The sequence below is a fragment of the Dipodomys ordii genome, unplaced genomic scaffold (assembly GCF_000151885.1).
Source record: "Dipodomys ordii isolate 6190 unplaced genomic scaffold, Dord_2.0 Scaffold44, whole genome shotgun sequence".
Lineage (NCBI taxonomy): Eukaryota > Metazoa > Chordata > Mammalia > Rodentia > Heteromyidae > Dipodomys > Dipodomys ordii.
Window position 1 is genome coordinate 2,222,474 of NW_012267260.1, and position 22,175 is coordinate 2,244,648.

At 47.8% G+C, this 22,175-nt stretch overlaps 1 protein-coding gene across 2 annotated transcripts in view; it reads right to left on the reverse strand.

Annotated features, from left to right (window-relative positions):
* Tinag (tubulointerstitial nephritis antigen) overlaps positions 1–22,175 on the reverse strand; it is a 40,540-nt gene that overhangs the window by 17,702 nt on the left and 663 nt on the right. For both annotated transcript variants that reach the window (XM_013019224.1, XM_013019223.1), the window contains exons 2-9: positions 19,702–19,765; positions 18,988–19,077; positions 14,871–14,985; positions 8,936–9,059; positions 6,943–7,093; positions 4,902–5,082; positions 3,919–3,964; positions 1,028–1,148 (exon numbers count right to left, since the gene is read on the reverse strand). In XM_013019224.1, the coding sequence (XP_012874678.1) occupies positions 1,028–1,148; positions 3,919–3,964; positions 4,902–5,082; positions 6,943–7,093; positions 8,936–9,059; positions 14,871–14,985; positions 18,988–19,077; positions 19,702–19,765 (892 nt within the window). The remainder of the gene's footprint in view (positions 1–1,027; positions 1,149–3,918; positions 3,965–4,901; positions 5,083–6,942; positions 7,094–8,935; positions 9,060–14,870; positions 14,986–18,987; positions 19,078–19,701; positions 19,766–22,175) is intronic.

Below are 22,175 nucleotides of genomic sequence, written 5' to 3' on the forward strand. Positions count from 1 at the left end.
AATCTACGTTTGATGGATTTTTTTCCTGTGTGTTTTATCTGTAGCTTTATCTGAAGTTTCTCAGTGCATTTATATGACCTTAATTTGAAGTTACATACATTTTCATTTTTCCTGAATCAAGGCAAGTCTTGGAGGATTCCTAAACATGCTGACTTAGTAACTGAAATAACAGAGCATTTAAAGTAAAGTATCTGCTGTACTAAAGACATCTGAAGCAATGTGTGTGCCGAGGCGCACACTGGGGAGAGTGGGGCTTCCGAGATGGGTAAGGAGGAATGAACGGGGCGGCCACCAGGACGGCGTTCTGTGCGTGCTCAATCCAAGTGTCCAGTAAGACATGTTCAAAGAACCAAGTGGTTTACCCCAGCAGGCCCAGCCAGAGCTGAAGCAAGGCTCCGTGTGGAGTTGCTGCAGAGGGGAGCAATCAGAGAAGGCCCACGAAGGTGCTTTCCCGCCTGCCTTGGCTTTCAGAGGAGGAACTCTGTGTGATGTTATTTCCTCTCGGAACACAACTAACACACACATTTGAGCTTGTTTCTTGTCCTTGCATTGGACTGCATGTGACTTCTAAGTTGGATGAATGTAAGTTTTGCAATACTCAGCATATTAAGTAGCCATCTAGTGAATTTCAGGTGACCTTCCCTTTATATCTGCTAAATCCTTACAATTCATAATTCCAGTCAAGATGGCCTCTGCAAATCACAATACTTTGGGATTGAACATTTTCCTTCATTATGCCACTGGTAATCTTTATTCCAGTGATACATTTCCTTTGCCCTCCGGACAGTCTCTTAGGATACATTCACAAGTCAGTGAGAGGCCAGATTTGGTGTCTCTCCCAGGATACTGGGCTAGAATACAATGGTCTTTAACATCATTGCAAAGCTTAGATAACTTTTAAATTGTAGCAGATTCACACATACAAAGGAGTCTTCTGGTATCTACATGCATTAATGTTCTCGTTTTTAGTTTTATTTTAGAAAAATGTTTTAAAACAGCCAAATAATATTCCAAGAACCCGCCTTACCCGGTGAGCTTCACTGCATGTGACCGCAGCTTCCTGTACTTGGACTCTTCACGTGAGCCGGCCACGTGTCTGTAGATGCCTGTTTTGTAGTGGAAGAAATCCTCGTGGACCTGCATTATGGCTGAAATGAAACCCAACAGGACACAGGACAATGTTGAAAACCTCAGCTTTGAAAGTCTTCGGGAATTCTCCCCCAGAGAAATCACTGCACACAATGAGGAGGACGTGAATCTGAAAGAGGGCTGGCAGGGCAGCCGAACTTCTTCTCCTTCTCAGTTTCATCTACTGTAATGTTTTCTTATACTCTTTACCTATGTATAGGATTAAGTGAACATTATGCTCCTTCTGTGCCGTTCCAGTCAGACCAGAAGGGCGCTGAGCCTCGGGCAGCGAGGGTCAGAGATGGCTCATTGTTAACCTTCAGTGTCCTTACCAGGCCCTGAAAACCCCAAGAAGGCCTCGGCCAACCACATGGAAAGCCACGGTCCCTCATCTGGGTGAAAAACGCAAAGCGGTACTTGGGAGTTTAAATACAAAACAAACCCTTGGCGGAAGACCGCTGGGACAGGATTTCACCTTCCACCTCTGGAGAGCTGAGTGGGCCCTGTGCCCTTCAGCAGCCGGGACCAGCACCCCGGAAACGCCTCGCATTCTCTCACGAGGGTGAGTTCTGTATTGTGCTGATGCCATTCGAGGCAGAGACTTTCCCCTTGGCTCCACAAAGTGAGAACTGAAGAGTTCTGAAGCTGGAATTTGACTCGGACGTCTTATAACTGCCAACTATTTATCTACCTTAGAGCGTGTGTGTTTAAAACAAAACAGAAGCTAACATCACTCACGGCTGAAAGATCCTAAAATGAAAAGCTTAGGCTCCAAAGATAAATATAGCTTTTGAATGCCCCACTTTTTACTTCATTTTTAATGGTCCATGTCTTGGCTGAAGCTCTTCAATAGCCCCAAAGAAGCTAAATCTTTATCTGCTCTAAAATACATTTTGATAGGACTTTAAAGTTTTTACATAACTGCACTCTACGAAGATTTCTGCTTTGTTCTCTTTCCGTCACCTATACTTCTTTTTAATCCTACAGATTTCAGGAGAACGTACACAGTGTTATTTGTGTGGCATTCTATTCCTTTGACCTTCTTTTGTGCTGAGGTAGGAAGAAGTGTCCAACAACAATAAGTGCATAATCATGTGCCTCTACAATGAGCACCAAACAGCGTTCTATCCATTCACAAAAACAAGGAGGCCTTTCGGGTGGTTCTCCTCTGCTGTGGAACCTTTAACTCCTCTGAGTCACCTCTGCTGTGTCATGAAAAACCAGCACATGACTATGCACACTACCACCGTGCGCACACTACCACAGTGCAAGTTTACTCTTGGAAAGCCACGGCAAATTCATTATACAGACGTGTAACCTGTGCAAGGGCCGTGTGTGTGTGTGTGGATGGCCTTTGCTCTCTCTGGGCTGTGGCCCATCCAGGCCAGCAAGGACACAGCTTCTCAACACGTCCTTGAAAAGTGAGCGCTGAGCCATTCACATTTTTTTTTTCTTTAACTCATTGCCTTGAAGGACTTTTCCATTCCATTTTGAAGCAATAGGTAAAATTTGTACACGTTAAAAAAACTCCCAGCTTCTAGTGATTAGGATTCAAATTGATTTTGATTGGCTAGAGAAAGACACAAAATGCAGAAAAGGCTGAGTAACTTGTCAAAAGTTATTAAGGAATGTCAAAATTGGCATCTTGAGTTTAGCTCTGAGTCAAATGTCTTCCCTCCTTCAAATCTGTCTCATAAATACCCCTCACTAAAGCACAGATGGAAATTAGACATGAACCTATCCCTCCCCATTCCTTCCCCGCCCCCCCCCCCGCCCCTGCACTTACAACATCCAACAAATCATGCAGATGTAAGAACCCAGAGGCTTTAGCTTGGTGCAAAGTTCTAGCAATTAAATTTAAATTCAGGGAAGTTTAACTCTTTGCTTTTATTTCTCGATGAATAAGTTATTTCAGTATAATTAGAAAATACATGACTTCTGCTATATACTGAACTGATACAAATTAGATCAACATTCAGAAGAAAGTAAAAAAAAGATAAAAATAACTGGTCAATAGTTTTCTCTAGTGTGTATCATGTCTTAAATTCATTGCGACTTATTCTAAATTTGACTTCATTGATAATCTATTTAGTTCCCTTCAGAATTCAAGACCCGAATTCCCATCTTGCACCTTGTTCAGTCTGGTTTCACATGCACTCAAGGTACAGAGAAAATATTCTGTGAATTTATCAGACTTCATGACATTGGCACAAAACAAAATCCAATAATTCAACAAACAAAAGGAAACATTATCCCAGAGGGTAAGAGAAGATTGGTCTACTTTGACAGTCTGTGGTAAGTCACAGAAATCATCATACTACTTATTTAATTTGCTTTTCACAGAGAAAAGAATTGAATTTGTTTCTATTAACCCTTATTTCCCCCCATCCATTGCCTGATTCACTAACAATGAAAAGAATTAAATGTCTGGTCTTAGTTATGAGTCCTAACTACGATCAAATGAACAAAATGAGCTTTGTGGTGGACACCTGACTTCACGTGGAACACTTTTTTGGTCCAGGATCACTCTAAGACTTCCACTTTCCTCTGATGGGTCACTAAGACTTAAAATGGGTCACTGATCTCTAAGAGATCAATTTATAAGTGAGCCCTTCATGTGAAAATAAAATGGCATTGAGGGAGGTTATCAGCAGCTGAGCCGATGGCCCACCCTTCGGAGCTGTCCAGCCCTCGGGTTGTTTTTCTTTCAGTAATCTCCGTGTACACTAGCTCGGCATCACGCTTATTAACAGGACGGCTGGAGTAAAACCACGCTGCATGCGTGCTTACCTTGCACGGGTCCATTTTGCATGATTTCCCTCATTATCTCGGTTTCCTGGAATGAGAAACGGAAATGAGCATTCTCCAGACTGCCACCTGCGAGCGCACGGAGCGCGGGGAGTGCATGGAGCACGAGGAGCACACAGAGCACACGGAGCGCGGGGAGCACACAGAGCGCACGGAGCACATGGAACGCAGGGAGCGTGGGGAGCACACGGAGCGCACGGACTGCGGGGAGCACGGGGAGCGCGGGGAGCACACAGAGCGCACGGAGCACATGGAGCGCAGGGAGCGCGGGGGAGCACACGGAGCGCACAGAGCACATGGAGCACAGGGAGCGCGGGGAGCACACAGAGCGCACGGACCTCCGCGGGGAGCGCAGGGAGCACAAGGAGCGCACCGCACCGGAGCGCGGGGTGGAGCGCGCACAGAAGGCACAGAATACCACGAGTACATGGAGCGCCTGGAGCGCGGGGAGCGCACGGAGCGCGGGGAACAGAAGGAGCACACGGAGCGCACGGAGCACATGGAGCGCGGGGCGGAGTACATGGAGCGCAGGGAGCACACAGAGTGCGGGGAGCGCGGGGAGCACAGAGTGCGGGGAGCACGGGGAGCACACGGAGTACACGGAGCGCCTGGAGCGCGGGGAACAGAAGGAGCGCACAGAGCACACGGAGCGCATGGAGCGTGGGGTGGAGTGCATGGAGCGCGGGGAGCACACAGATGCACAGAGCACACTGCAGGCAGCGTGGGGCCCTGCCCTCGCGTGGTGCTCCATGATCCTTGGTGAGACGGTGACTCAGGTGGCCCGTGATCCACCGTGGCCGGCCTCCTGTGACCCCCACACACGTCACCCCCACGTCCCCTGGAGCCAACTGGTGCCCGTGCACGTCACTTTCCGTGTGGAGTGCGGACGCACTGGTGTGTGCCCTGCGTGCGTGTGCCCTGCGTGCGCGTGCCTGCACGCGTGCGCGGTGGACGGGCGCACTCACGTTGGAGGAGACGCGGTAGGCCGGCGAGCACTGGAAGATGCGGTTGGACTTCTCCAGGCTGTTGGGACACGGCCTCGTGGCCTGCCGCCGGCCCCGCGCGGCCGCCCGGCTCTCCATGGCGCACGCGTGAGCGTCGGGCCGCGGGTCCCTCAGGAGCGGGTAGCACGCGTGCGACACCAGCCTGCGGGGAACAAGCGCGAGAGGCAAACGGGGTGTTGGGGCCGCCGCCACGCCGCCCGCGGGCACCCCAAACCGGGGAGGACCCCGCCAGAACGCCTGCCAGCTGCGCGCCTGGCCTCGGGACAGCCCAGGGGCGCTCGGAGGCCTGGCGCCGTCATGGCTCCCTGTCCTCAGATCTCTTATTACGAATCTCCGCATCCTACGCCTCTGTCCTGCTCACCAGGCCTCTAGTCAGTGGGGAGTTTCCAGGGTGACACGGGCCGGCCGACAGCCTGTGGCAATGTTAGTAATAAAGGACTCCTTCCACCTGTGCTCCTAACAGCAATGACGATATGGGAGAGGAGGGCAGTCCATGACCGCCTGTTCACAGAGGAGAGGGGCCCATCCACTGCGCAACGCTTAGAATTAGATGCTTTTTCTATCGACATGCCCATTAACCTATTGATACTTTCATCCTAGCACGTCAAAGATTATATGTCTGTGGTTCATAATACCTTGGGAAAAGAGTATAAATATTATAATACATATTATATAATAGAACATTTAATAAGGTAGACATTTATCAAATACATTATATGGGAGACTAAAAATCATTTTGATTTCTGGATGCAACATTGAACAATGCAAAGTGCCAATTATTAGACTCCAAATCTAGTGAAGCGTGTGGAGTAGAGGGGAAGACCACAAGAGACCACAAGAGAGCCCAAGTGCTCTCAGACACACAAGGCTAATGTGGCCTAATGGGGTCCCACTAAAGAGGGGTCTGGGAAAAGCAGCCTCCATCTGGGCGTGGGAACACGGAAGGGGACAAGATGGAAACAAAGGCATCAAAACGGTCAAGCAGTTCAACATCTTCAGCTGACGGTGCTGTATCTCTATGGATGTTGAGTGCTAGGAGTTGAGTTGTGACCTGTCACTCTGCTGAAGCATCTGTGATGGTAACTCAAGATGGGCGTCACGGGGATTGGAAGGAGGTCGCAGCAACGGCGCCCTTAGGGATGGGATGGGAGGCCTTTCAAGAAGAGACTCCAGCGCCCCAGCTCCAGAACGTGGCATCTGTTACCCAAGCCATTGCCTCTTGTATGTCTTGTTATGGGGGGTGGGGGGCAAGGACACAGCACAATGAGACTCCGTGGTGTGTCAATGATAATTGATCACTCAAGTCCCTCTAAGGCTTTTTTTTGTTGACATAATACAGAACAGAAGCCACGCGCACAGTACTACACCCAGAAGGTATCAGACGGGTCTGTGTGCTCAGAGAAACACTTCACTAGGCAAAATATATGAGAAAATGATGAATGCCCGCATCAGTGTCTGAGGTGCCCTGGCCCTTCTCAGCCTCTGACTGTTGTAAGGAAGACCCAGAGCGGTGGCAGCAGTGCATCCACTTCCATCCCCCTCGCTGAAGACCCACAACGCAGGAACAGACACGTCCTGAGACAGACAGGAGGGAGTGGTGCTGGTGTCACACTAAGGAGAGGCGGATGGCCGTCACCACATGGGAGGGAGTGGCCAACGGGACCGGAGGCAACTGGGAAGTGCCTATTTTATTCTTCCTATTGCTAACCTGATTTCCCTATTCATCAAGCTGGGGAAGAAAATGGCGAATGAGGAGACACAGCCGCTTCGATTCTCTTCCTCCCTCTCTGGGGATCAGAGTTGAAACAAGAGCAGGCATGCCACCTTTATTCTTAATCCGGGGGCCTTGTCATTTCAGTCAATTCCAAGCACATGCTCCGACGTCACGCCACACTCATAGAGACAGGATATGCTGGAGGTACTTTCGGGTCTACCCTGCCTCGGTCAGTGCCCTGTGGCAGCCTGGGGCGCGTGGGAGGAGCAGAGCCGAGCAGCTATTTACCCACGTTTTCTCAGGAACCACCAAGCTCTGTCGATGCTCCCACCGTGGCACCCGAGGCGGCTCTTGGCACAGCAGGAGATCAGGTTCTGGGGGGACAGGTTAGCGGTGTACTGACCTTTGGAGTGAATTGCAATTCGGTCAGCTGCCACGCCTGTTTCAAACAGAATACTGGTTAATAGGCAAGCGGTACCCCACAGCGTCCTTCTGATGTCATGTGGAACTACACAGCTAATTCAGACTGCTGAACTTCTAGCTGATGTCATATCTGAAGGCTGCCTAGTGTACTTTCATGCTCATAATACAATGGAAAATCACTGCCTCAATCTTATCTTTGTGAGTATGTTATTAGTCATAAGTATAAAGTTGTAGTATGTTATTAGTTATAAGCAGCATTGACCACTGCAATTATTATTAATTGATACTATTATTTGGTTATACACAATAACACAGCTGCAAATAGCCACAAATCCATGTATATGCTATCTACTACAATATGCAATTACTGACATTCTGCAATTACTGACATTCTGCTTTATATAATTAATCTGGGGATATTACTATGGAAATGTATAGACACATAAAGATTAACCTCTTTGAACCTCCCTAACATTAAGATGGTTGTAAGTTCGTTCTTTCTCTCAACTCTTTTGAGCACTTACTTGGCCCTAAGCACTGGAGCATTAGAAGTTACAACAATTAACAAGAAACAGATAAAAGATGCTTTTCTCAGAAAAGAATCAACTAGAAATCTACATGCACCATCACAGCGACCACGGTCTCATGACAGGCTGGCATGGGCATCCGTGGTGCCAGTTAATACAATGCCATCATGATAGTTAGAGATGTTTGCTTGCCGATGCCTAAACTGTCTCCTTTTCAATGCTTAGATTCAGACTGAGGGAATATCTTGTTCTCTTTTACATGAAGACAATAAGAATATAGTCTTTCTTTATCAATTATATTCTTGTCAGTGGAAGTGGGTCTTTTAACATCAAAATTGTCTGTCTGTGTACTGTGATTTGTTTTTTCCAAAATAACTCACTTAAAAAGAATCCATGGTTTTGTTTTTTACGTTTGTGGTTTTATGTGACTGTAGCAAGTCAGGGATAAAGTCGTGGGATAAGTCTGAAATTTTTGGACTTCTGAACCTAGATAAAAGTAGCTATAAAAGAAGCATCACTCACACTTTTGGACCAACATTCACGAGTTGTATCACAATTGCTTCCTGTTCATGTATTAATTTAGTGTCCGTAGCTGGGTTTGGTTTAGGGCTCAAGCTTGCCAGGCAGGCTCTTTTTGTTGGCTAGCCTCATGGTTTTACCTGGGCCGTCCTCAGACCATAAGTATCCTACCTCTGGCTTCTTATGTCAGTGGGATCACAGATTTACATCACCACAGCCTACTAATAAACTGAGATGGGGGTCTTGCTAACTCTTTGCCCACCCTCTCTTGGAATATCATACTTCCTAACCTCCACCTCCTAAGAAGCTGGCTGGAAACACAGACGTGTGCCGCTGCACATGTCACTCCACAGTCAGAACCCATGTCTTCTTGACCAACGAGACTGAAAACATTTCATCCACTCTTACTTATTTCTCAAGTTTTACTTCCCTTCAAAATAGTTCCACAGCGATGAAGGAAGACATACAGCTTGTGTGGGGTCCATACGCATGCTAAGACTGTACGTTACCCTCTGGGTGAGGTGAAGCCCTAATGCTCCTCTAACCCCTGGCCATCGCTCGCCTTTGGCCAGCACACTCCTAGCCGTGGCTCCTTTGATTCATTCTGCATTTAACATGAGATATGGATGACCAATTCTTAGGTGGAAATATATAACCTTCAGGTTGTTTTCCTAGGCCACAATAAAATTTTATTTTAATTGACCAGATGGTAATACGTATACATTCTAATTTGTAAAACTTTTAAGTTGCCCTCTCGGACTCCTGAGTCAAAGGGGAAAATTATACAAATGTCATTAAAATGATCATATTACTTGCGGTGGAAAATGCCCACGATGCAGCACAGTTTTTCTGATCCAAAGGGCCGTGAGTCCATCCGGGCCACTTATAAGAAGAAATGAAAATCTCTGGGAGGTCAGTGTGGGTGGGTAAGGAGGCCTGGAGGAGAGAGAGGCAGACAGGTTAGGGTTTCTCAAGTGTATTCTAACAACCACCACAAGAAGATGTCAGACCTTCATACCACAGTTCCTTCTCTAACCGTTTCCTACATCCAAGATTTTGAATGCAGTATAGTTTTGTAGGATTTCTGTTTCACTCCACGCTAGAAATGACATCTCGCTGTGGGGAATCGTGGTGTAAAACAAACTCATCGGAACAATCCGGAGAGCGCTTGCGTTACCTCACATCAGGGTCCCTGCCATCGTGACCACCCCTAGAGACTGTGTGATCCGACTCTCCGCCCCTTCCTTCAGAGGTGAAATCCACATTGCAGTGATATGTTTCTGTCAGCTCCTGAGGAACACTCCTGGGGCGCAGGAACAGCGGGTATCACTCAACGCCTCCCTACTCTGCTGTCTCGGCATGCCAGAGTGCCTTCAGACGCTGAACACGGGAAGCTGCTGAAGTTTCCAGAAAACTAGACAGAACGTCAGCTTCCCAAGGCCAATTTAACCTCACAGCAAATAAAACCTTATCTTTGTGGAAGCAAAGATACAGTGATGACTCTTACTCTGCCGTGGACTGAGTGACTCTGAGGCGGCCCTCATCTGACAGGAAGTGGCCCTGCAGCTGACAGGAAGTGGCCCACATCTGACAGGAAGCGGCCCCACATCTGACAGGAAGCGGCCCCGCATCCAACAGGAAGTGGCCCCACATCTGACAGGCCCACGTGGCATTTGTGCGCCCTGGTAGCAATGTTGGGGTATATCTGTCAGGGAAATGTCAACTCTTAAACACATTTCCCTCAGCACCCTCAGGGAAACGATTACACCGATATGCCCTTGTCGCTTTTATGGTTTATCCTTTAAAAAGTACGCATGTACAGTGCTTCCCACTCGGATAAGGCACCCGAGAAACAACGATCAGAGCGACAGTTTCCTTGAAAATGTGCTTCACAGTCCTTGGAGCCAGATGATTTCTGGATGTTTACCTCTTGGTTTTTTAAAGATTTTTTTAACTGCTTATTTACTATTGCTTTCCATAAAAATGGGTCTCGAGGACGTGAGGCCTGTAGGCTGCATCCCCCTGTGATTTTATCGACCCCATGAGATCCAATAACCTCACAAAATGAACACAGAGGAAATTGTGTATCCCAGTATTCTATGCATGTCACATGCCCTGTAAAGTAGGAGTGCGTTAGAGACTGCAAAGAAACACAGAATAACAGCGTTCAGGTCATGGCAGTCTGGCTTCAAGAGATGAGACACCTGAACTATTTTCTGCCAGCAAAGCAAAATTATTGACAAGGAGCCACTCAGCTGGACAGAAATTCCAACGTGTTTGTCTTACATGACCCGGGAAGCGATCCTAGAGCAAGATTTCCTCTTCACTTGCATGGGGACACTCCCCGCGCTCCTGCTTTCATCTAGGAATTACAAGGAATAAAGCAGCCAGGGTGGACAAGTTGGAGAAGGAGACGCAGAGGGAAACCCGGGGAATTTGGCTTTGTGGTGACTCCGCCGTGTATTGACCGTAGTTCTCTGAGTGGTGAGGGGCGTCCAACGCCTGAGGCCTGACTCACACGCCTGGCATTTCCTGAGGAAGTGGGCGTGGATTCCACATGCCCTGTGCACCGGCAGGGCGCACACGGTGCTGATGGCTCTTCCTCCTGCGGCAGTGGGTCCCCACTTCAGTGTGGACAACTACCATGTCCTCAGAATCACCCCAAGCCGCCAGCGTGACCGGGAATCAACCAAAGCCACAGAACACACGACTCTGCCCCGACCTGGCCGTCTGAGGTCGGCGGCCCTGCGCACCAGGCACACCCCACACATGGGAGGAGAGGGCAGCTTCCCCGCTGGAAGAAGGGACGGGAATGCCTCCTCTTCAACACCTTTGCCTTCATGCCTGAACCCCGAAACGCCCCTGCTGGTTCTTCTCTAGTGTCTCAGGATAGAAGGATTTTCTAAATGATGCTAATAGCACTACTTGATGACCACTGATGCATTCATGCCCAGCTTTTCCTCAAGGGAATAGGTGTCTTCTCCAGACACGTGCAGGGTCAGGAAAAGTGGCGATTCCTGCCCCCCATGGGGCGATGAGGTCCATATCTAGGCTTCCATGTGGTGATTGATACCCAGGTATGTGTCATGGGGGATGTTGGAGAACTAAGAGGCCACGGGAACTTGCCTTTTAATCCTTTCCCTTGATTGCGCATCTTTTCCTGTGGGTAGAAATGTGCATGTCACTGATGGCCGCAGCACGTTCTTCGGACTTGTTATAAAGTCTGTGCAATACAGGATGGATGGGTCCTGCAGCAGAAGGAAGCGGCCGTCCTGTCTGGGATGTGGAGACATCCGGTTAGGTCTTATGTGTGTGGCTACTGTGTGTGGCTTCAGTCACTCTCGGCTGAGCTGGATGACGGCTAGCATGACGCTCGTGATGACCATCAAAGCTGCCCACGCAGCACCATATCCCACTAAAGCCACGCGCCATGCACCGTCACGGGCCTCCCAACCCCAGAAGGACGAAGAAGGGAAGAAATCATGAGCTGTGACTTTCCTCGGAGCAGCCCCTTAGAACGCCGTTCTGAGGAACCATGCCCGGTCACTGCAGAGAGTTGATTCACCCCACAGTTCCCAGAAACCTGGTTCTGAAAATTAAAAAGATGGTTGTCACCACTGCTGTGTGTTGTGGTACTTTTGAATGTTTTGAAACAGCCAGTGTTTGTCAGACTCCAAAAAGTGGAAATGATGGGAATGGCTTCAACATTTCATCATTTGGGCCAGTACAAAATATGTTGCTTTGATACCTTGTCTATCATTTTTATGGTGAACCTGCCATTGTGCGCATCACACTTCGGGAAGAGGATGGGTAGAAAAGACAGACCATCGACGTCTGTCTGTGGCCTATGTGTGAGCCAAACGTCACGGTTGTAGGTGAGGTCTTCAGTTTTGTTCAATTTCAGGCCACACGTATCTCTGGTTAACTGTGTCCTCCCTTCTGTGGCCAGCATCTGGGATCCCAGAGAAGCTTCTGTGTACATCAATGACAGCTGTTGGAATTAGGTTAAGATGTCCGTTCAGATAGTGATTGCTAAGCCAACTAAAAATGCCAATACTCTATGAGTAATGAGAAGAAAAGAAAGGAAAAACCTAAACCTGGAAATATTCACCTTGGTTTTTCCAAATATCTGTCTAATGGCTCAGTTCTGTTATTACCGAAACATATTTTTAGAAGGAAAACCCATTTCCTCCTGTTACATCTAAATGGCTTAGAGAAATAAATTGAGCCAATCGACTGTCACGTGTATCTAGAGAATATTAAAGTGTTTGGAGAATTAGATGATGTTTTCAATTCTCGTCTAAACATTACTGTCTTTAAAGGTCACGGTATGGTATTACAATGTCACATTATGTAAACGCCCAGCAAACCACATCATGACATTGTTTTTCATGATTCATTTATATTGGGGAGGGCGGGAAAGATGTGTTATAGTAGTTAACTGTGAAGTTAACCAAAAAATACAAACATGTTTGCCTCTGACCATCTCTGATGCCACGTATCTGCAGGCTTTAAATTAGACACCGGCTTTCTTACGATGTTAGCACTTAAGTTTAGTGGGGTCACCCCATTCATACAATGGGGGAAATCTCGGCCTTGTAGCCATTGCTGCTCTTCTACCTCCTGCTTTGTAATGACATGAGGGAAGGAACAAATTGAGGGAGGGCATGGGCAGGAAGATTCCTCGCTCATTCTTCCCACCCAGAATAAAGAACTCTGCGAGTCAAAGCTCTGACACAGGCAGGTCAAAGGAGGGGGCTGGGCCATTAGGGTGAATGGATTTCCTTCACCTACTGGAAAGCATGTCCCATTGGCGACGGCCTGAGGCCATTATGTTCAACGTGGAGGAAATATCAGTTGACTCAGGAGCATAAACACAGAAACAATCTTCCCTGTGTGTGGAGGCCGTTTGATATCAAGTACTGGGCAATTTCCACATCATCATATGGCCAAAATCGTAACCTGTTGTTCTCTCTGTTTTTCCGGTGTCTGCCAGTTCAGCTCATTCCACGTGGACCTCCTGCTCTTCCTGAAAGTCCAATTTTCTTTTACTTAACCAGTTATTAGGAACTCGCTCTTCCGTGTCCCATTTCCGTGTCTTACATGCTCAGTGGGTAGCAGAACTCTGGCAGGTCAGCTGGGCTTCTCTTACCACTTTCTTGCCATTACTTGTCTTACATTAAGTTGCCCTGCACTGGGTAACTGAAGTTCTCCTGAAGTCTAATCATTGTGAACTTTCACTTAAATATCACTGCAGAGATGTTTTTATGCAAACAAATCTCCAGGAGCCAACAAATGCTTTTGAATGAGATTTTTTTCTTTATAATGATGAGTATCAACTTGAGAAAGGACCAGACTTTGTTTCATCTGGATTTCAAATCATCCCAAAGGGCAAATGGCAAGGTTTAGAAAAAGGAAATGTTGGAAATAATCTCAAGGACGTGGAAATAAACCTTAGCGTTGGGTCTACCAAGGCCCTCAACACACGAGGCGGGAGAATGGCCTGTACAGCGGAGGGATTTTCCCAAACAAAGCCAGCTCCTTTCCCAGGCTGGGGCCCAGAGAGAAAGGATGATACATAGAGGAAAGTTCTCTTCTGCATGTTGGTTTTAGAGTTAGGACGTGAGACACCGCGAACCTGAGCCACAACTCCAAAGAGTTTATGCGGCTGTCTACAGGAAAGATCCAGAGCCACCCCTATGCAGATCATGTCAGAAAACCAGCTAGGAGATGGCAAGATCCTTTGTCTTCCTTGAACCTGAACTGACCAAGCTAACAGGTTCTACGGAAACTCCGAGGACTATCTGCTGATCCCAAGATGGACTATTTGCTGATCCTTAGAGATGTCCTGGCTCTGAATGCAAGTGATTCGTGGCAGCCCTGCACCTGTCTCCATCTCAGAGGGATTCAAACTCCATCAGTATTCATCCCCCTGTCTTCAAAGTGTGGCGAACCGTCATGTCCCCTGCACCGCACTCCCATGAGAGTTGAAGGAGACAGAGTACGGGGGGGGGGGGGCTGCGTACCCACACACACCCATATGTGCTTTGGTAGATTCTGGGGACACACCCTCACCCACCAGCATAGTTTTCAACGTGACATTTCGAGCCTCTGCTTCAATCTCAGGAAATCATGGATAGTCTTACAGTTGTAGGTAGTCAAAAAGAGGCACATTTTAATGAGTCCTACAGTTCGAGCTCGACCTGTTTGCTATTTACACTGCATTTGTTCCTTTGGGTGCTGCTGGGGTTTGGACTGGGGGCCTTGCCCCGGCCGGCCACCCTGCTGCTGAGACCTGCCTTCTGCACTGCTGTTCACATAGAGCCTCGCTTCCCACCCCCATCCTTGGATACAGATCCAGCTCTTTTAAGGTTACTGCCTCGCCAGGATGACAGATGCAAGATGGCGATGCAGTTCACTCTGTGGAGATGGCGTCTCACAGACTTTTCTGCCTGGGTTGACCTAGAACTCTGATCCTCCCGACCTCCATCCCCCACGGAGCCATGGGAGCGATGTGTGCCCCGCTGCACTCGGCTCCCGTTGAGAAGGGCTGTCCTGTGTTAGTCTGCCCACAACAGCCCTGAGCAGGGGCCTGACATCCGTGGCCAGCAGGTAGCCTGGGTTACAGGCACTCAGCGAGCCATGGCCCTTGGCTTCCTTCACTTACTTTAAACCACAAATCTACTTGCACGCGTACACACACACACAGAGACGTGTACACACACGTGAACTGGGAGGAACACTTACTGTGACTTCATTCATGCTCAGCAGCGTGGGGCCAGGAGGCAAGGTGCCCAGGCGGTGTGTAAAGCCCTCTTGCAGCGTCATTCCCCAGAACTGGCTGTAGTTCTGGGCCGTCCACCTGCCTTCCACGAGAGAGGAGACGCCGACAGGTGAGACTCACACTTCTGAATTCACCTGTCGATCTGCAGGCACAGCGGGCAGATCGCACAGGGTGGAAGCGGTCCCTGCCAGCTAGACCGTCCCTCTACAACGATAAAGTGTTCATTATCCTGCAGTCAGATAGAGGAGACAATCCTCCTGAACCCAGCGCATTTCAATTATTGCAGAGATTCATCGAGACACATAAAGGTTACGATGAAGAACATGGAATCTTCTAATACTGTCCTTGGAAGGATTAAGTGATAAGAGCAATAAATGAAGTTTCTTTAAGTGTCATTAAATGGGTTTTAGGAAGAAGCTTAAATATATAGAAATGTACTTCTAGTTTCCCTACAGTAATCTGTTTCCATTATACTTTAGATTTGAAAAGCTAGAGAACAGGTAAAAAGTTTCTGTGGAAAAATGAGAACAGACTAGTTATACTTCTGTTTTTCCCTTTGTTTTTTCACTCCTTGGAATTGAACCCAGGGCCTCATGCCTAGCAGACCAATACCCGACCATTGTGCTACACTCCTGCCCTGAGCAGTTGTAGCCCTGATGACTAATTTTATTGACATAGGCTATTTTATACTGCATGATAATTTGTGCCCAGTATTTGATCATCTCAGATAGTAAATATGAAGTTGATGTGAAATTAGGTGGTTAAAAGGCTGGTGCATGTTTTTTAGATATTTTGTGCTCATATCTAGATTAAGATACTTTCTTTTTAAAATGAGACACTTAAAATAATAATAAAATGAGACATTTGAATTTGCACGCAGATTTCTTTGGGAGATGGTAAACAAAAATTAGAAAGAAGAAAGTAATTTAATCATTACTTATTTAAAATATCTAACATTTGAGGGCAATACGTTTTCATACTTATGTCAGATCTAAACTTTATTTTGTTGTTTTTATCACAAGTCATGTATAATGGGATGAGTGATTAGAAATATAACTCAGTGTTCACCAATATGCCTAGAAAGTTAATAAAATCTGTTAGTTCATAGAATTTATGTTTTGTTGCCATACAAGCTCCCTACCGCAAATCCCTGCCTCTAATCAGTTCATAAAATCTTCAGTAATTCTCAGCTACGATTTTAATGTGTCATTTGCACCAACTGAGGACTCTCAATTAAGGGAGCAGTCAGCAAATTCTAGGCCAGTGGCCTTCACTGAATAGTGTAAGAGGAATGTTTAAACAAAGTAAGGATAGACACCAGGAATGCAGACAGAGAAGCAAGCGTCTCTCCCCACCGGAGGCTGTACCCTTGCAAAGTCTACAAAAAAGCGAAGCAAAGGCTTCGTGGAGAGCCACCTTCGCAGCGCGGGCGCGATCAGAGCAGAGGCTCCCACAGCGCTGGCCAGAGTTGGCACGCTCCCGTGGGAAGCGAAGCTAACGTCTGATGAAGGCAAAAGGAGGAGGCTGGGGGCCAAATGTGCGGTGAGAACGCACTCACCTCAGCCAAGGCCATCCCTGAGCAAGGCCTGGAGACTGCGCTCGGTGGCTCTCCAGGGGAGCCGCGGGGAAGTCTGGTGCTAAGATGAAGGGATGGCCAGCAGGAGCGGGGGACACAGGGCCAGGGACGAGGGGAGCCGGTCGAGCATTTTCACCGAGGAGAAATTTACTTCACGGAAGGGAGAGATTTTAGGAACAACTTGTGTGACAGAATCAAAGCTTTGTGTCCAAAGGGTTGAGCGTGAAAGTGAGATGGCAGAGCAGAGTTAGAGTGAACCGAACGGGAGAGACAAACTGCGCCGCTTCAATGTGAGCTTGAGAGAGAAACCCCCCAGAACACAGCACAGGCGTGGGGGACGCAAACACCTGAAGAGTTCTGCCTGCGTAGCCACCTGAGAATGAAGCGGAAGGAAGAAGCGTCCTGGCTTGTGGGGTCAGGTGCGAGGCAGACGCGGCTCACTGAAGGGAGGGAGAGACAGCGGCCCATCCAGTTTGGGCTGGTTTGGAGAAAGATAAATATCAGTGCAGGTGTCCAAGAGATTCAATTCTAAGTCCATAAAGGAAGTCACACAGAAACTGCACAGATTACAGAAGGTCCTAAAAGACTTCTCGTTCATTCTATTAGGAGTATGGCCAAATGATAAGACAACAATAGAACTGTGTGCCACACACACACCCAGGTGCCCAGTGGGGTTGGCAGGTGCCGCTCCTGCCCAGGCAGAGCCCCACAGGAAGAGGCCAGCCCTGGCCTGCGGGAGACACAGCCCCCAGACACAGCCATGGACTCAGGAGGAACCGGATCTGGGGGAACTCTGGCCGGGCTCATAATCCTAGCACTCAGGAGACAGAGGCTGGAGAATCCCTGTGCTGAGGCCCTCTTAGACTCCGTAGCAAGACTTTGTCTCAAAACTAAACACAAAATGGTACAGACCTCATCTAATCTCACCTAAATTCAAAGGCAGAACACAAGAGCTGGAGAGCAGCTCAGGGAAAATGTTAGTGACATCCTCCATCAAAAGCAGGCTCTGGGTGCCGGCCACTCTGCAGGGCCACAGTCAGGAAAATGAGCCAGAAAAAGAAGAAAAGAAGGTAAAAGCAAAAGAATGGGAGGAATGGCTCCAGGGAGAGCGAGCTTGTCTAGCAAGCGAGAAGCTGTATGTTCAATCTCTAACACTGAAGAAAGAAAAATAAAAAGAAAACCCACCACAAAACCCAACGAACCAACCAAACAAATGCAGCTTCAGCTGAGCCTAGGCCGAATGGCTGACAGGACGAAGATGGCTGGTGCACAAAGAGCGCGCAGCTTTCAAGCGCCAGGGTTTGAAGAGGGCTGTCTGGTGGTTTCTGGGTGTGTGTCCTGGTCTCTTGGAGGTGTGAGCTAGAAACGACCAGCTGTTTAAATCCTTTCAGGAACCTAACTCAACAGTCTGTCAACTGACACATCCCCACGATTTAAATATCATCTAGTCACAGAAGATTGTAATTGGTTTTCCCTAGAAATACTTCAGTGTTATCAAGAGCTCACCAAAGACACTCCCTGAGCAAACACACACACACACACACACACACACACACACACTCACACACAGGGCTTGGGGTGAGTTAAGAAGATTAATGCCAACAAATGGGACTTTGTTCAGTTTCTATCCTCTGAGAAAGCACTTCGGATATGAGGAAACCAGAATCCCCACTGTGCCAGGGAAGACTGTCCGATGTGAGGGAGGAAATCACTCTTCTGTGTTTTAGGAAAACATGTCCCAGAGTGACTTCACCTTTCTAGTTGCTGGAAAATAGAGTTGCTGCTGTGGCACCTTTTCCAGAAATAGAGAGGGGCGGCCAAGGGCAGAGCGAGATCTGGGCCAGCGGAGGAGTCCGGAGGCAGATCAGCCGGGCTCTCCCCCTGCCCCGCAGTTCCATAAAAAGCCAGGGCTGGTGCCGGAGCCTCTGTCTCCCTGTGTCAGGGGCGAGGCCGCGCACTGTCCTAGCTGACAGGAGAGCGTGCCACGCCCACCCCAGGATTCCACCTCCATCCCTCCTCTCTGTGCATGACCAGCAAGGCGGGGCGCTCAGCCTGCCTTCCGACTCTGTGATTTGGCCTTGGGGACGATCTACGCATTGGAGGTCTTATGACCTGACTCAATGGAGCCCAGGACTGGCTTGGAGAGGGTGGCGTGGGAGAGAAAAGACTAGCCTGAAAAAGTCCACTCTGCCAACCTCCTAACAGTGTCTAAACACCCAGGCAGCATAAAGCTCCCCGGTCCCGCCACCCACGTCTGTGTGCCAACCCCTGCAGAACTGAACACTGGCCGCTAGGTTTGTGCGTTTTTATGCGTGCATTTTTATTACTGAAGTTTACCATATACATTCCAAGTCTGCACACCTTTTGTGTTTTATCTTTCTTCCTGTCTCCTGATTTTCCTCCTTAGACAATGACCACGTTCAGAAGGGAAGTATGTGTAATCTAAACCTAAAGAGTAATTGGGGTGCCAAGAAGTCAGAACTGGAGGGGGGGATTTTCCTCACCCAAAGTCTCCGTTATTGATGTGTTCCAGTAACTCTGGGCGGACGAGGCATGCGTGCTGGGAACATCTCCACTGTTGTTGAGAGCAGGTGCTGCGAAGACACAAACATCATGAAGGTGGCCAGGCCTGGCCAGTTACACCTCAGAACTGACCAGGAGACCTGACAGAAAGGATCTCGCCCAGCTAACAGGAGCCGTGTCTGTTTGATCCTTGGAGGAAAACCAATCTGCATCGCACAGATATTAGGTGTGGCCCTAGCTGCTCCCGTCCTCTGCGTTGGGCAATGGATAAATGATGCGACCACACATTCACTGAATCTGTTCTTTAAAAAATACAACTTGGAAAGTGGATTCAATGTACCGGTGCTTAGACCCTTTCTGGAAGCAGCCTGTTTTTATATAGAATTCTCCTACTCATAAAAAAGCAATTTGCTTCTAGCCTATTAAAGTGTTCATAATGAAGGGGTACGTGTGATGTCGCCCGGTGTATGGAGGAGGCTCATTATCGAGAACATTATTAAGCTCAATCACAAGAGATACATGCACAATTACGTTCTGCAATGTGCAGGGCATGCACCTATGTGGTGGGACACCCCATGATATGGAGCGCCAGCACACGCTTAAACACGTGCTCTCCCCCCCCCCCCCGTGACCCTCTTAGCAGAAGAAAGCACACACAGACCACAGGGCTGGGTCCCGAATCCCTCGGGCATTACCAGGGGTTGCAGTTCTCCTTAATTACCGATCCTTCTTTGAAGTGCTGCCCATCTCTGAGGCAACCTGTTAGCAGAAGACACACACAAATTAACCCCTCCATGGCTGCCGTGCGTCGGCAACAGGCATCTAACCCCGTGGTGAACGCTGCCACATGCAAAACCGTTCGATGCCGATCTGACGGCAGTCTACATGCGACCAGCCCAGGTTTGTATCTCAGATTCTTTCCGGGGATGTTCCAAGAGCTTTTATCTTTAAATGGCTACTATGTTACACAGAAAGGATTTGTAAAGCATAAAACCTGGGTTGCCATAGACTTAATCACTACACCAAAAAGTAATTAATTTGTTTATATATATATATATATATATATATATAATATAATATAACAGCATTTGAATTCATTTACGGTTATGTTATAAATAAAAAAAAACAGTAATCAGAGCAGAGGCCAGTGACCCACACTAGTAATCCTAGCTACCTTGGGTGCTAGGATGGTTAGGATCATGGTTTGAGGCTGGCCTAAAAAAAATAAATAAAAGTCTGCCAGATGCTTTCTCAGGAGCTGGACCTGGTGCCTAACACTGGAGGACTGTGTCCAGAAACTCTTGCAGGCAGGCAGGGAGACCCTATCTCAAAATAATAAGGAGAAGTCAGGGCTGCGTGCAGGACGCAGAGGTAAGAGCATCTGCCTAGAGCTCAAACTCCAGTTCACCTCCCAAATGCTAATCAGATCTCATAAGTGGATGTGATTCATGACAGATGACCAGAGAAAGTAGTTCATAAATCTGGACCAAAATACAAAAAAAAAAACCTCATTGGATATACTTTATAAAATAGATACATCCGGGGCTGGGAAGGTGGCTCAGTGGTAGAGTGCTAGCCTTGTATGCATGAGTCTTCAGGACCATATAAGAAGAAAAGGCTGGAAGTGGCCCTGTGGCTCAAGTGGTAGAGCACTAGCCTTGAGCTGAAGAGCTGAGGGACAGCGCCCAGGCCCAGAGTTCAGGCTCCACGACCGGAGGGGGAAAAAAAATAGATATATCCTATTTTTAATTCCTTCCTTCTTTGCTTTCCTTCTTTTTTGGGGGGGGGGCATCTTTCTTTCAGTTTCCTTCTTGCCTTTCTTTTTGATTTTTCTTCTGCTACTAGACATTGAACTCAGTGCCTAGTGCTTGTTAGGCAAGCACTCTACCGCTTTAGTCACACCTCCAATCTTAAATTCTATTTTTTCCTCAGTACTGTTACTGAGTTCAAACCCTTGTAGGGGCAAAGTTAGATAGAATAAATAAATAAATGAACAGCATGATACCTTGGGGGAGAAATTGTTTTGTACATGCAAAAAATAAAGCACAGATGTCTTTTAATTTTTTAATTTTTGCACATTTTTCCAACTTTGTGGAAGTTTCTTTCCTTTTCACCCAGTGGCTTCTAAAGCTAAGAGCTCCAGAGATGGAGTCCTGTAAGACTGAACCTAGGATCCACCGGCTTCTCAAGAGTAGCTAGAAACACAGCTTTCAATAAAGACTCCCAGGCTTTACACGCTAATCAACCCAGGGGTTCCATGGAGGACACCGAGTGGGAGGGGGCAGTAAGATGGGGCTTCAGCTAAGCCCCTGCCTGGGGTATGTTTGTTCCGGAACTCTACGCTACCATTTGCTCAGAATCAATAACCACTCTCATATAAGTAGGCCAGTACAGTAAGAGCTACCGTGCTCTGCAAGAGTCTTGTGCACTGATCACTAGACACCAGGCTTTGGTCTGCTCTACACCAACGGGCTCCCAAACCTGCCCCTTTTCAGGTAACAAGGCCTGTACTCAGCGCTTGCTCAGCTGGAGCTCTACCACTCCATCCACACCTCCAGCCCCCTCCTTTTTAAAAATAATTTAAAAGTTACAGACTAATAAAAATAAAAAGACACTTGATGGATGTATTTCATATTACTTAGGTGGGGCAGTGGCCAGACTTGATTTGCTTTCGCCTGGGATTTAATGGCATTGTTAGCGTCACAGATGTCAATGGCAGGGGTGCGTTAGTCCCGAGACAGTAAGTAGGTGAGTAAAATGTGCCTGCTGCTGTTTACGACCATGTGCCAGCTTGAGTCACTAAGAGTTTGACTCAAAAACCCTCAGAGCTCTGCTCGAAACACATCCTGTGTTCATTTTCTAGTGCTGAGGATTGAACCCAGGGTGACACACATGGTAGGCAAATTTCCTACCACTGAGCTGCAGCTGTAGCTCCCACACATTTTAAAAGAAAGAAAAAGTGGCAGATAATCTATAACTTGAAGAGTGTTTAAAACAGGGTCCAGACCAGAACTTTCCTGAAGATGCTAATGAAATGCAGGTACCCTGCTCCTGAACCAAAGCAAATGATAGTTGACAGTTCAAAGACATTCATCACAGAAACCACTTGCTCCTCAGAAGGGGAGGGAAGGGAAGGAGAGGAGAGGAGAGGAGTGGAGAGGAGAGGAGA